This window comes from Nanorana parkeri, unplaced genomic scaffold (assembly GCF_000935625.1).
Source record: "Nanorana parkeri isolate BGI_ZX_2015 unplaced genomic scaffold, ASM93562v1 scaffold457, whole genome shotgun sequence".
Lineage (NCBI taxonomy): Eukaryota > Metazoa > Chordata > Amphibia > Anura > Dicroglossidae > Nanorana > Nanorana parkeri.
In genome coordinates, this window is record NW_017306725.1 from 459,823 (window position 1) to 475,363 (window position 15,541).

Here is a 15,541-nt window from a genome sequence, read left to right on the forward strand (position 1 = left end):
TTGTATCGGAGTATTTGCACGAGTACGAGTACTCATGCAAATACTCGGTATCGCCGCCGATACCGATGTTTGTATCGGTATTGGTGCATCCCTAAGTAATACCATTGTAATCCTCCATCTGGTGAATCTTAAGGACAAGAGCTTTGATCACCTGGGTGAATGAAAGTGATTATAGGGGACATCTTTGTCTTGTGCATCTATATAATGGATAAAGAAGTCTATTAAAAAGCGCTGCGCAAACTGTTGGCGCTATATAAATCCTGTATAATAATAATAATATTAACTAAAATATTAGATTGCTAGTTGGCATAAAATATGGTAATCCATTTCCTGAAGTTTGGGCCCAGGCCAGAGTGAGTGAGGCAAGCCTGTAGGATTGGCCATTCAGTTGAATCAATGGCTTTTACCATATGTAAAGAAGTCAAAACACATGTATCAGAAAAAAAGACCCTTACGTTGAGTTATCATTTAAGTCCTAAGGAAACTGATTGTAGTGGACTACTCATGCATAAAATGTGCTTGATCATCATGAGCTAAAGACGGTATAATGAAGCTCAACCTGGTAGCCATCATTTTAGTCAAGATTTTGTAATCGGAGTTCAGAAGACATGTAGGTCTATAGAATATGCATTCAACTGATTCCTTATTAGGTTTGAGAAGGAGTATAAAAGTAGCATCATGCATAAATATTTGAAGGTTACCTCTACAGAAGGCAGTGATATATATGTTTTGCTAGAGCGGGGACTATCACTTCAGCGTATTGTTTGTGTACCTCTTTTGGTAGCCCATCAGGGCCTGAGGCCAAGGACCTCTCACATAATAGAGTGCAAAAATTGAGGACTTTCATATAAACCTCTCATCTTGGTTACAGCCCAAAACAAGTTAAACGATAAAAACACCAAAACAAACCAGGTATTTAGACCTGTATAAGTCAACGGGGCACTTCCTGAATAGACAGTTAGGTCTGGAAATAATTAGACACTGACACAAGTTTTGTTATGTGGCTGTTTACCAAAATAAATTAAAGTTACAGTTAAATAAAGAATATGGGCTTAAAGTGCAGTCTCTCAGCTTTAAGTTGAGGGTATACACATCCATATTGGAGAAAGGGATTAGGAATTACAGTTCATTAATATGCAGACCCCTCTTTTTCAAGGGACCAAAAGAAATTAGACAATTGACTCAAAAGCTGTTTCATGGTCAGTTGTGGGCTATTTCTTTGTTATTTCATCATCAATTAAGCAGATAAAAGGTCTGGAGTTGATTCCAGGTGTGGCATTTGGAAGCTTTTGCTGTGAACCGACAACATGCGTTCAGAGGAATTCTCAATGCAAGTGAAGTAGGACATCCTTAGGCTGCAAAAAAAAAAAGAAAGAAATCCATCAGAGATACAGCAGGAATATTAGGAGTGGACAAATCAACAGTCTGGTACATTCTGAGTAAAAAAGAATGCACTGGTGAGCTCTTCAACACAAAAAGGCCTGGACCTCCATGCAAAACAACAGTGTTGGATGATCGTAGGATCCTTTCCATAGTAAAGGAAAACTCCTTCACAACATCCAGCCAAGTGAAGAACACTCTCCAGGAGGTAGGCATATCATTATCCAAGTTTACCATAAAAAGAAGACTTCACGAGAGCAAATACTGAGTGTTCATCACAAGGTGCAAACCATTCCTAAACCTCAAGAATAGAAGGACCAGATTAGACTTTGCCAAAAAATATCTAAAAAAAGCCAGCCCAGTTCTGGAACAGTATTCTTTGGGCAGATGAAAGTAAGATCAACCTGTTCCAGAATGATGGGAAGAAAAAAGTATGGAGAAGGCTTGGAACGGCTCATGATTCGAAGCATACCACATCATCTGTAAAGCACAGTGGAGACAGTGTGATGGGATGGGCATGCATGGCCTCCAACAGCACTGGGTTACTAGTGTTTATTGATGATGTGACAGAAGACAGAAGCAGTCGGATGAATTCTGAAGTGTGTAGCGATATATTGTCTGCTCAGATTCAGCCAAATTCAGCTAAGTTGATTAGACGATGCTTCACTTTACAGATGGACAATGACCCAAAACATACTGCGAAAGCCACCCAGGAGTTTTTACAGGCAAACAAGTGGAATATTTTGCAATGGCCAAGTCAGTCACCTGATCTCAATCCAATTGAGCATGCATTTCACTTCTGAAGACAAAACGTAAGGCAGAAAGACCCACAAAAATACAACAACTGAAGACAGCAGCAGTAAAGGCCTAGCAAAGCATCACAAAGGAGGAAACCCAGCGTTTGATGATGTCTTTGCATTCCAGACTTCAAGCAGTCATTGCCTGCAAAGGATTTTGGACAAAGTATTAAAAATAACATTTTATTCATTATTGTGTTAATTTGCCTAATTACATTTGAGCCCTTGAAATAAGGGGCTTAAATGTTTCATATATCTTTGTTCAACCACTCCAATGAAAGATGAAAGTCTGCACTTCAACTGCATCTCAGTTGTTTCATTTCAAATCCATTGTGGTGGCGTACAGAGCCAGAATTATGATAATTCTGTCAGTGTCCAATTATTTCCAGACTGTATAATAATCTATGCAGGTAACTTGATACTGACACATATTAACAGGGTAACAAGTGAGATATGTATAAAATAGAAATATGATGCAGAGAGACTTCCATCATAAATGATAATGTCGCACAGAGTGTCCTGTGCATGTTTATTAAAATTGTAAAATTGTGCATTCGGTTTCCCTATTGATTTTCAAATACCTGGAACTTTCTTTTTCTCTTGACCTGCAAATAAAAAAAATGGACTAGGTTTTTTTCATTTGCTTTTATTAGCATCAAGAAAAGAACAAGAAACAATGCAATACTATGCTAGTGAGGGTAGTTGTAGTTGGTTTCCACAAACACTGATAAATACACATAGTATAAAATCAGGTAAATAGAACAATGTATTTTGCCTAGGTGAGTCAAGGATTGACTTAGTTATATATTATTATTGCTTTATGTGACCCAAAGGTCCAGAGAAAAAAGGATTTTACGAAAGGAAGAATATAGCGAAGCAAATTAACAGAAGGGGAGACGATTGAAGAAGAGAAGATAAGGGATCGATTACATGGGGGGTTTAGAAGGAAGGGGTGTTGCAGCCCTCTCCTTAGGACACGGACTCCTTAGGACACGGATTTTACTGTTTCTGCTTCGCTTTCCAGTTGTGTCCATTATCAAAATGTCCGTTAAAAATGTAAGCAGACTGACAGCAGCTACTGAATTAATAAAGTTTTATATGTGTATCCAGAACTTCTAGACTTTAGAGCAAGTCCACCAAATTCGGAACAAGGTGCCCATCTGACCACATTGGTGGAAATATAGAGGTGAACAGTAGTGAATATAGGCTCCTAGACTGGCAGGGACCATGTACCTAAGTAGTAGTACTTTGTAATTAGCCTCTATAATCCAGCGTTTCTCAACCTTTTTTAATGACACCCCTTAAAAGTATGCAAAATCTCAACGCACCCCAGTCTAAAATGTAAAAAAAGGTAAAAATAAAAAAAAGTTGGCTTCCCCAAAATCTCTACAAGTCTACATGGATTTTAAGGGGGGCCCCCAAAAAAATGTATTTGGACTTCCCCTGCTTTCACATCAGAGTGTCCCCCTTAACATCAGGAGACCCCCTTCACATCAGTGCACTCAGTCCCACCCTTTACATCCGAGTCCTGCCTTATAATCATTACCACAATTTGGCTGCGACGGCATGGTAGAGGGGAAATGGAGCAGGTCTGGATGTAGGCGGACTTCTGTCCTCATCTGAATGCTGGAGGTCATGGATGCTGCCCACCCTGAATTAGCACCATATGTTTCCATTGTGCTGGTGGATGGCTTGCCTGTACTATGCAAATGCATGATTCAATGCGAAAATGTGAAGGAACCCATGGCAGAGGCAGAAGACACAATGGTTCAGTAAACCATGTATTGTAGATATTATGGCTCTGAAATTTGCTGTTTCCTACCATTTCACCAAATCCAGTGTCAGGGCCCGTTCACACGTGGTCCCTGCACCTACCATGCACTGTTGAAGCATTGCATGGTGCGCGAGGTACATCGCGCACAGAACCATGCATTTAGTGCATGGACCCAATGTGAATGGCCCTAAGTCCAGGATCTTGTTCCCTGGCCAACATATTGGATCCTTTTTTATGTTACATTTGATAATTGTCAGTATGAACAGGAGATACAGTATATCCCCAGTGCCAAGTAGGTTATTGCATTATGATTTGACTAGTTTTATATTAGTGAAAATTTAGAGATTAAAAACTGAGCCAGGAATGAATATATGAATTTGCATTTAGATTTCATCTATAAATGAATATTTTGTTATAACTGTGTTACCAATATGAAAGTGAGTTTGCAAAGGCTGGGTTATTAAGTGCAATAGAATGAAGTCTGAAACTGTTCCAATAAGAATTAGATTGCTCTTTTCTTAAAGTTTTTTTAAAATTTTCAATCATAAGTTTAATTTTTAATCCGTTTGGGTTCCTCAAATTGGATATTATGTTGCATCTGGATAACAGACAGACTTAGAAGAATCTATTTAAAACTAAATTGCCTCATATTGTTCCCTTTATCTGCTCAAGGGGCCAAGAAGCTAATTACAAAAATGGAACTGGAGACAGCTAATTATGAGCAACCATTAAAAGCTGGATTTTAATTTGTGTGCACGTGAATGACAAGAGGATTTCATGTGCTATACTGTTAACTCATTCAGTGCTTTTCTGATTTCCTAGTCGGGGTTATATTTATCTTTTCATCTGATTTCTGTTATCAGTTTTACATGGTATCTTCTGTTTTAAATAATTTAACTGCATTTTCTTCAAAAGTGATCATAGTTTGCAAAGGACACAGAGTGGCTATTGAATATTTATGAAAATCTGTTCTGAAGCACAATACCTGTTCCAGAAGCCTCTAATGGAGACTGATATCACTTTATAGCCATTCCAGGACCGTGATGTCACTCTCTGTGAAGCTGAATACGTTGAGTTTCACTGCCCTGAGTTTTGTGACAGATGCTCTAAGAACTTACTGAAAAGTTCCAATGTTTTTTAAAAGATCACATCGTAGTTCCAATGTTTCAGAGCCAAGGAGGATCTCTGCATCAGACATGCTTGATATAGGGGTCCGGCTCTGAATAAGTTTCACGACTGGCTAAGGTTCAAGGTATGCCGGTGACATATTTTCACTATTGCCAGGCAACAGTAGCTATAGCACCATGAATGTTAAAGTCTATTTCAGTATGGTGTGTGATGGGAATATATTGAGCAGAAACTCTTTGAAGTTACACATTAGTCATCCTAAACCTAAACCTGATATTCGCAGGTCAGTATCCCAACTCTGTCCATACAAGTCTCACTGCAGTCTAATATGCACATTTTTGTTCATTCTGAAAAAAATCATTAATGCCCCTTACTGATCCCTCTGTAATATTAAAGAAGCATAACACCCTGAAGCAATACTCAAAACAAAGGGTACAAAGTTACTACCACTTGCAAACCAGTCTCAGCTTTGTCCCAGATCAGACTAGCCATGTGGCATACTAATATACACAATATACATGATGCACATTTTTGTGATTTTGCTTTTCATAAATCTTAGTAAAATGAATATCTGTAGTCATTGTATTAAAGCAGGGGATCTAAAAGGGTGGCCCACAGTCAGCTGACAAGTCAGGCACACGCTCACAGACAAGACAAGACTCAGATCCTTCCGGCAGATGTTCGATGTAAATGTTTGTTCAATTTCCATGTCCATGTCACTATGTCGGCTTGAGGAAGGGACACTCCAAAACCCGGTAACATCAACTTATATACAAATATGATGTCCCAAAAATGAAGTGTGAGAATTTCATTAGACTGCACGTGACTTCTTGTCCTTTAATCCATTGTTTTGCCCATTGCCCTCCATTTCAGTAACTTACTGCAGCATAATGCAAAACGTGATGCTCAGATCTGCATTGTTCAAGTGCTAGTTTCATGTCTTCATCCCATATTACACTTGCCCCTTCACAAAACACAGCCAAAAATGATGCTGCGGACACCTTTTGTCTGAATGGCCAAGCAGGAGGTAGAGGTTCAACACCAGCATGAAATTTAAGGAACTCTTTGCAAGCTGTTTACATTGTTGACTTTAAATTATAACCCAGCAGAGGTAAACACATACTAAGCCCTCTTGGAAATGATGTTGCCTGGAGTTCAGCTTTAAAAGCTTTCTCTGTGTTTTTTTATGATCAGTCCCTGTGGAATACTTTTTTCCTTTCCATTTTAACATGTTAAATGAGTTTTGAATGTACAGATGGTAAGTAGGTGTATTGGGATATGGCTAAGTAAATATTTTCTAATTAGCTAGATGAAAATCATGTTCTGTGTAGCTTCAGTGTGTTCAGTGTGACTCACTGGAAAGTAATCTCTCTGGATGCTGTTTGATGATAAAGACATTAAATGACAATTGACCTTTTCGTTTTCCATTGTCCTCGCTGTCTGTTTGATTATTTATTTTTTATTAGAGTGTGTTGTGAACTACAGGTGTAAATTGAAACATGTATATATGCTCCTTAAGGACTACAGTTATTGGATAGCATCATCACTTATTTGTTCCTATTTGTACATACATTGTTACATAACTCAGAAAAATCACTCTGCTCCTGCTTGTTACCTGTAATGTAAATATATTAAGCTGAGTTGGGAGTTTTAATAGGTAACAAAGGTGTTTATTGTTATGTTTTTTTCAACTTAACAAACTACCCCAATACCCCGACAAACAAAACATATTACAAAAACCGTAAGTTATTAAAAACTAATTACAATTGTCTTGCTACTCATAATTTGAAAGAGAACTATAGCCAAACGTGGGGTCTCTATATGCTGACAGCGCAGAGCCATGCTGCTGCCAGGAAAAATCCTGATAATATTGTCGGGATCCACTGCCTGATTGACAAATGGCGAGAGCTGGAGGAACAGAGAGAGGGGAGTGGGGAATCCCTCTGGGGAGTGGTGACTGAAAGTCACTACTCTCTGCCGGGAGAAGCAGTGAGCTGAGTGGTCAGCAGTGACATGATCACTCCGTTCTCGAACTGTAGAGCTGGTGTGTGACAGCTGCAATGTTACATGCCGAATCAAACTATTGGGAAGAGTACATTTTACTCCCCCAATACTTCTTATTTAATGAGAGAAATCAACCACATTTGTTTTACTTTGTGAAAGGTTTCAATATTTTTTTACCTCGTGTTTTTCCTTTATTTTCTGGATTGAAATTGGCTCTTTACAGTATATGGTATGGAACGCTGCAATTTTTTCACTTGATGTAGCCAGTACCACAGAGCAGTCGTTACAGTAGGGAATCGGGAGACATTTTCTAATCCATTCAAACTTTGACTATAGGTCTGCCTTTAAGAACAACTCGACTAAGCCCTTATAGCATTAATTTAAAAAAAGTACTTCATGTAACCCTATTGTAAAAAAACAAATTTTATATTTATGTGCCCCCCCGGTATATGGTTACGCATAAGGACAGTGTGTAGTTACTTCTCATTTGCGTATCATAGCTGAGCAGGAATGAATCTGTAACAAAATAAAAAATGCCACTGTGTTGTTGTCTGTGTTGCATGTATTAGCCCTGATGATGTAATGGTAGGGCTTTATTATTCTGGGTGGCAGGCTTAGAAGGAGCCATTTCTATACTGGCATTGAATGGTTAATAGATTATATTTATAAATCTAAACAGCCCTGTCATGCTATTCACTTGATATGTGACCATGGCAGAAATGTATCTATTTGTTCCCTATTCATATTATGCTGTTGCCTAATATTCCTTTATGTTCTGTTTTGCTCTAAAGTGTGCAGTGCGTGCAGCTACAAAGGGAAGAATTCTGGTTCTGGAGGGGTTAGAAAAAGCCGAGCGGAATGTCCTGCCAGTCCTAAATAATTTGCTGGAGAACCGGGAGATGCAGCTGGAGGATGGGAGGTTTCTTATGTCTGCAGAACGTTACGACAAACTGCTTGAGGTGAGCTCTTATTATCAAAAAAGGAAGATCTATATGACCCATTTTATGGTTGAAAGCAATCTGTTATATATATAGTATATATGCATAAGTGTGTATGTACGCGATTGGTTCACAAATTCTGGGCTTCTGCAACTGTTCCCAAACCAGCTTGACCAGAATGAAACATAATTATTTATTTGGTATTTTATTTTAATACCACATATAGGAATAAAATAGTTAATGCATTGCAGAGTTTATGATTTCGTGTTCTTTGATGTGCAAACAAGAACTGTCTACTAAATGAAGCATGCATTTATTTAGCTTTTGCCATGTGGAGCATAGGTGTAATTTTATTATGTAGGGTAAATGGTTTCTCAAACACACACATGCATTTAATTACATGGAGGATTATTATCTGCTACCTTATGCAAACCATTTGTCTGAATTTAAGTCACCCATTTGTTAAAAAATGCTTTTAATTATCACTGGTAATGTGAAAAGGGAATCGGCTTTAATGTCAGCTTGAAAGTTAAATTGATTAGTAGAGAGCAGCTTTGCTTATCATTCTGGGTAATGTCTTTTGTGAAAATTAGGATGGTTATTGGAAAATCATCAGGTCCTGACCATCATTTATTAAGTAAAGAACAGTATTTGATCCCTAATGTAGTTTAAGATGGCCTTGCTTGACTTCTCACAGGATAGGCTGAGCAGTCCAGAATAGCAGGGAAACAAAGAAGTGGGGAAGGGGGTGCAAAGCCTCCCGTGCTGCATACCTGTCCCTCAGACTACATGTTTAGTGCACTGCATTTCATTAAAGTGTATCTAAAGGCAAAACTTTTTTGTAGTTCTGGATAGAGTAGTGGTGAATGGTTAGAACCCCATTCATGCTTTTATTGCAGTCTGGTGTCCTCGCAGAGAAAGTTAACTGTTCCTATTTGTCAGAGTGGCAACTGGTGCTAAGACTAAAAGTGAAGACAAACCTCAGACTGTTAGTTGTCATCTGAACAGGATTGGAAGGGAAGTCTCATGGTTAATTTTCCTCAATTTGGAGAGGTTTCTCTTACCTCTTGTTGTATCTACAGGACAGGAAGTGAAGGGAAATATTTCCAATGGGACACAGCAGAAAATAACCTGAAGGGGGTTTACTTATACCCTGCTCTATTGAAAATAAAAACAAAACAAAAAAAGTTTGGCCTAAGGCCTTGTTCACAACAAGCGTGTTCCAAGAGCAGAGCAGTTACAGACCGGATCAAAACTGCGTCCAATGTATTCCAATGGTATTTTGGGCTCTAGTTCACACCGCAGCGTTCAGTTCCAGAGCATGTAAAAAAAATTGCAGCAAGCCCTATTTTACCTGCTCTGGAACGCATGCAAACGCATCAAAAACGCACTGGAACGCACAAAGCCCATTTTAAACTAAAAAAAATATATATTTTATTTGTATTTTTTTGAACCAAAAACAGCCCTGAACGTGGCAAAAACGCGGCACTGCGTGTGCAGAAACTCATGCAGATCTGCTCTGCATTTGGTGTGAACAAGGCCTGTTTTTAAATGAAAAATAAGTTTCTTAAAAAGTGTGAAGTAATCTCTTACCCCCATGTTTAGCTAATACATTCATTGATATGAAGAATTTTGGACTCTTGCCCCCATTTTCAGTAACTGTCACTTAATTTGTTGCACTTAAAAATACTGCTTGAATTCTGTAATGAAAGGGGACCCTTCCCCCAACACTAAAAATCCCTGATACTGACTTTTCTGCGTGCTGATAAAACATCTTGCAATAAATTGTAAAAATATACAATTCTGTAACTTACATTTAAATTATTCGCACTTCCTGGATGATTAGGGGCATAGATGACGTATTCTCGGGCCTCATAGCTGCCCCCCTGGGAAGGTTACATCACCAGCGTCTTCCAGGGAATTCTTATATGTAAACTATGAGATCTGTGTATAGAAAAAAAAAAAAAAAGAATGAGCAGACTTTTACTCGAGATTGTGAAAATGTTATGAGATCTCGTGGAAAAAGCCCATTTATCCCTTATTTTTCTACACAGATGTGGTGCTGACATAATTGGTGGGCTGGCATCAAAAACGTAATAAAAGAAGCCGGCCACTGATTACATCTGTGAGATAAAATAATGGAGGTGGAAAGAGGCACATTAGCATGTGACAAAAGAGAAATGGGGCAAATAATTATAATTAGATGTTTATTTGGCAATGAATATTACAATAATGGTGGTAGTTTCAAATTGTTGGGGGGAGGGGGTCTGCTTCAGTAGTAAGTTTCTATGAGGTGCCTATTAAGGAAGACGAAAAAAAGGGAACCATTGCAGGTGGTGATCAACTACCGATTCATGAGAACTAGGGGTGTTCTATATTAAACTTTTAATTACATGAAGAAAATAATGTTCTAGCACACATTATTTATGGTTCTGTGGATGAAACATTGTGAGGCAGAAATCATTGTACAGTATAACAATATAATAAAAAAAATATAGTGCAACTGTGTTACAATCTGTGCTTTGCTTTTGTAGAGGAAAACTTATCTTCCTTTTGCTCCCATACCACTCTGTTCAGACACCTGAAGTATAAGCAATTCACTGTGTAAGCTACAGGTCACCAGATTTGTACGGAGGGACCCCTTCATTTAGTTGGCCCAGTGCTTTCACATGGAGTGACTTGCACGCTTTTTTATACCTGGACTTACCAAGCAATTTGACTAATGCTCCCTAAAGAATGAAAAATATTTCAATATTCATACTTTTGCTCATTTATTGATCACTTCTTTCCTTTTGATTCCCTTCAATATTTTAACGCATTGACCTCCCGAATTTAGCATATGCATGTTATATTATTGTTAATCGTAAAATTACATTCACAAAGAGTCACTTACCACAAAACTGATTCTTTGTAGAGCAGCAGAGGCTAGCTTGTTTGTAAAAACTAATTTATAAGAGTTACATGAGACAGAAAATTAATGTATTCCTGCTTATGGCTACTGCATCAGCTGTCTGTTACCATGGAAACGAGAAAAATCTACCAGTATATGCCTCACAATTAAGATTTCATATATTACTAAAATATATGAAAATATTTAACATCTTAATAGATCAAAATATGTTTACCATCAATATAGTTAAAATTAATACAAAATAGGAATGGACAGACAGCATGGCAACGAAGATCTTCAATCTTAGACTGAACTTTGACAGACTAAGATGCACTGAACATTGAAATAACATTCGATAACAAGCAGTATATTTTTCTACAGAGCCAATATATGTGTGTGGATGTCCTAGCATCTCCTTTAGCATCTCAGTGATATAGCAAAATCCTTGATTTTTAACAAGCAGTAATTGATCTGTAAAGGTCTATTTCACCTTCTACCATAATTTCTGGTCACATGATTCGCAGGGTCATCTTTCTCTTAGCTTCAAGATATTGTTTTATTTATTTTTATTTTAATATTCTTTACTTTTTTATTTTGTTATTATTTTTTTAAAGTTTATTTTATTATTTTGTACTTTTATCACTGTATTTTACATTTGTATTTAATTTAATATTTGTAAATTTAGTATCACCTTTTTATTTTTTTAAATAATTTTTTTACTTTTTTCCACTTTTTTTTCCACTTAACTTTATTGCTATCACACAGGGGATAGCAAGCCCCTATGTGTTAGCTTTAGGCGGTGACAGGCTCTCTTTATAGAGCCTGCCCTCCTAGACAGAAGGTCGAGCACAGCATTGTGCCTGATCTTCTGTACGGCCCAGCTTATGACAGCTGAGACAGGAAGCGCTGTGAGTACAGCGCTCCTGTCTCACTGATCACACAGAGCAGATCGGAGAATGGATGTTCTCCGATCTTCTCCCTGCTCTCCATCCTGAAGTCATTTGCCGTGGTCCCTGGTCCCCCAGAACAGTGGGAGACCCTGAAAACCATGGCAGAGAGGGAGGGATAGACAAGCAGGCTGCTACATGTGATCTTTACAGCTTGTATAAAACGAGCACTGGCTCCCCTGCTCTACATTTAGCCCTGCTTGCCTGGCTAATATTTTTAACAGATTAGTTTGATACCAGTATGAAACCCTGGCCACACTATATTTTTTATATGGCTCTCAATACATGTTCCTAGGGCAGCCAGTTTAGAGGGCATTAAGCTTCAAAATCTACAAACTCAATAATTCTTTCCTGTGTGCAGCACTTGTTGAGAGTGATCAGCAGGCTCTTTATTGTTAATGAAACAGGAAACCATATCTCCTTTCTCTTGTTTCATGGTCTGTACAGTTGAACCTAGCTCTGGGTATAAAGTAAATGCCTCTAATAGTGCATTATAACTGTAGAATTTACCCACTTAGGCGTCTCAGTATACCGCGAGCTACAGCTAGAGGTATACTGAGCCTAGGGTGACGGGAGGACGCTAGGTTGTGTCCTCCCGTTACCCTAAGGAGAACTATGGGGAAAAGCCTTAACCCCATAGTTCTCCTTTAATTCTGTGTGTATTTCTGGGTGCCACAACTCTGGGACTGGTTTGTACGTGTGATGTTGTCTTGCTACTTGTATAGCAGCTGTGTAATGGAAATCCATACCTAAATTTTAACTGGCAGATCAGCGATACAAGGACTAGGAGGTGAATGACGCTTGCAAGGTGCTGCTAATTAGATTTATTTATTCCTATCAAAAGTCATGGTCATCGCTGGACCTGCAGCCGCAGAATGTAGCACTCCTATAATGTGAAAGCAGCAGTGATGGCAGCTGCCATGTAGGTCTGTGACTAACATTTCCTGTCTTTGAAATACTAGCCAAAACTAGTGCTCCTGTAATGGTAAGTACCTAATATAAATAAAACAAAGAACTACTTTAACTCTCACCATTGCTTATGGGCCTATTTTTAGAATATCATCGATACCGGAATGCCAGACAACAAGCACTGTACCTGTATATGACAGACAGGATGTAGTTTGAAAAGAAAAGGTGTCCAGTTCAGATTAGAGAACAAAGCAGTGTCAGGGCTATGTGTGGGAAAGGGCTTGATGCCACTATTGTCATCACATTTTGCTTTGCTTTTCCATGCTACAATCCTTTTTAAATCAAAGCAAATTTATATTCCAAAGCAGCTTTTCTTGTAAATGTTTGATGTGTAACTTCAGTAAATATACTGTATATAGGCAAAAGTAATTTTGCTAGGCAAGTCTTGTTCATTTAGTGATTTTGCACGGCCGCAGCAGATGATCCTTTTGAGATACTGAGCAAGATTATGTGTGTCAGGTCTCAGGCTACTGTCTGGCTGATAAAGAAATTCTGTTCCCTCTGATTTCTATTTTTGCTATGAGTAACAGTGTTTCATATGTAAACTCTCTAGCATTTGAGACTATTTCAATAGTTTTTGCTTATCAAAATATTGATTCATGGGAAAAAAAGGTTTTCAATGATCAAATCTTAATGCCATTGCAATTTCTGCCAATGCCATAATAAACCCATGTGAAATAACTGAAGGTGAAACTCTAAACAAAAAAGAAATTTAACCTTTTCTCTAGTTTTTGTCCCAATGACTGTTAATACTAGGACAAAAATGAAGGGCAATATTACATTTTTAACTGTCTGAAGCAGGAGTAAAGTGAAAATCTACTAGTGGAGACTCATGACAACTGCCAATGGTAGGATTTCCCTTTATTGTGTGGATTTTACAGACAGCGACAAATCTGTCGAATCTGACAAATCAGAGAAGACAGAAGTTTTCTCTGAAATGGCATGAAACTGACCAAAGTAATTCGGCATTCTTCACTGTTTATTTCATATTTAATAAAAAACAGACTTTGCTTTTGATTTTCGATCTGATGTAATATTTTAAATAAAACAAATAAAATAGCATAGATAAAAATAATGGGGACCTTACCCTATTATTTTGTTGCACAACCTTTGGAGTCGATCACCTCAAACAATTAATTTCTGTGGCTCTCAATGAGACTTTTTATACGTGCCAACAGGTAGTTTGGTCCAGTCTTCTTGAGCAAACTGCTCCATCTGTCCCAGGTTTAAAGGCTGCCTTCTCCAGACTACATGTTTCAGCTCTTTCCATAGATGTTTGATAGATGGCCACTTCAGAATAGTCCAGTGTTGTCTTCTCAGCCATTCTTCCTTTTAGCTGTGCTTTGATTTACTATCAGTCTTCCTTTGAGCTCACTGTCACTCATAAAGTGACAGATGGTGTATTTAGACCATTGTTAATTTTGACAGCATATTTTGGTTTAGTTTTTGTCCTAGTCTTTTGACTAAAATGCTATTTAGTTTTAGTCATATTCATCTGAATTGTTATAGTTTTAGTCTAGTTTTAGTCGATTAAATATACAGTAGATCTTAATCTAGTGGGTTTAGTTTAAGAGTAATTTAAGAATTTCTCTAGAATTTTCAATCTCATTATACTGTATACTCCTGGAGTAAACATCCATTAACCTGTTATTACTTATCTCCTTTAAGGTTTGAACATGCAATACAGACACATATTTAACTGTTGTGATATACAGTGATGACCAAAAATATTGGCACCCCTGCATTTCTGTCAGATAATGTACCACTTCGCGCAGAAAATTGTTGCAATTACAAATGTTTAGGCATTATCATGTTTATTTCTTTTGTTTGTATTGGTATAACAACAAAAAAGTTGAGAAAAAAAGGCCAAACCCGACACATTCCAAGCAAAAACTCCAAAAATGGACTGGACAAAACTTTCTGCTTGAAGTAGTGCATTATCTGACAGAAATGCAGGGGTGCCAATATTTTTGGCCATGACTGTATAACATGTCTTTATTTTAAAATTACATTAAACAAAGTCTTATAAAGAAACAATAATATTGAGTATTTTTAACAAAGGACCAGAAATTAGATATGCATTGATTATAACAATTTGCATATGACATTCTTCATTCTTTCAAGCACAAGTGCAACTCTAAAATATTAAAATGAAAAACTTTATTGGCTGTAATGCCATTTCACATATTACCTATTAGACGTTCTATTCAAGTCCATAGAGATTAGTTCTTATTGGATCTCTTCCCAAATGTCTCTCTCTAACATTTTAGTCTTGTTTTAGTTAGTTGACTAAAATGTCAATATATTTTCATTATAGTTTGAGTCATTATAACTTCGTTTTTATTTCGTTTTAGTCTAGTTTTAGTCACTGAAAAAATGTTGTTGACAAAAACTATGACGAAAATGATTAGTCGATGAAATTATCTGATTTAGACATTTATGTACCTTGACCTTGGAGTACTCCTTGTATGTATTTGAAAGTGGAAGTGTTCCTTGGCTGAGTCTACCATTCACACTATCCTTCTATTCAATATGGGTCAATTTTCTTCCTGCGGCCACATAAAGGGAGGTTGGTTTCACTCCCATGTACCCTAAACTTCTTAATAATATTTACGACTGTAGAAACACGATCATCGAGCTGCTTGGTTATGGTCTTAAAGCCTTTATCTTTGACATTGTGCCGCCCCAATGGGGCATAGAATATGTTATAGAAG

At 37.6% G+C, this 15,541-nt stretch overlaps 1 protein-coding gene across 1 annotated transcript in view; it reads left to right on the top strand.

Moving 5' to 3' along the window:
* VWA8 (von Willebrand factor A domain containing 8) overlaps positions 1-15,541 on the top strand; it is a 235,770-nt gene that overhangs the window by 27,301 nt on the left and 192,928 nt on the right. Inside the window, 1 exon segment of the mRNA XM_018560480.1 lies at positions 7,875-8,042. Coding sequence (XP_018415982.1) covers positions 7,875-8,042 — 168 coding nt within the window.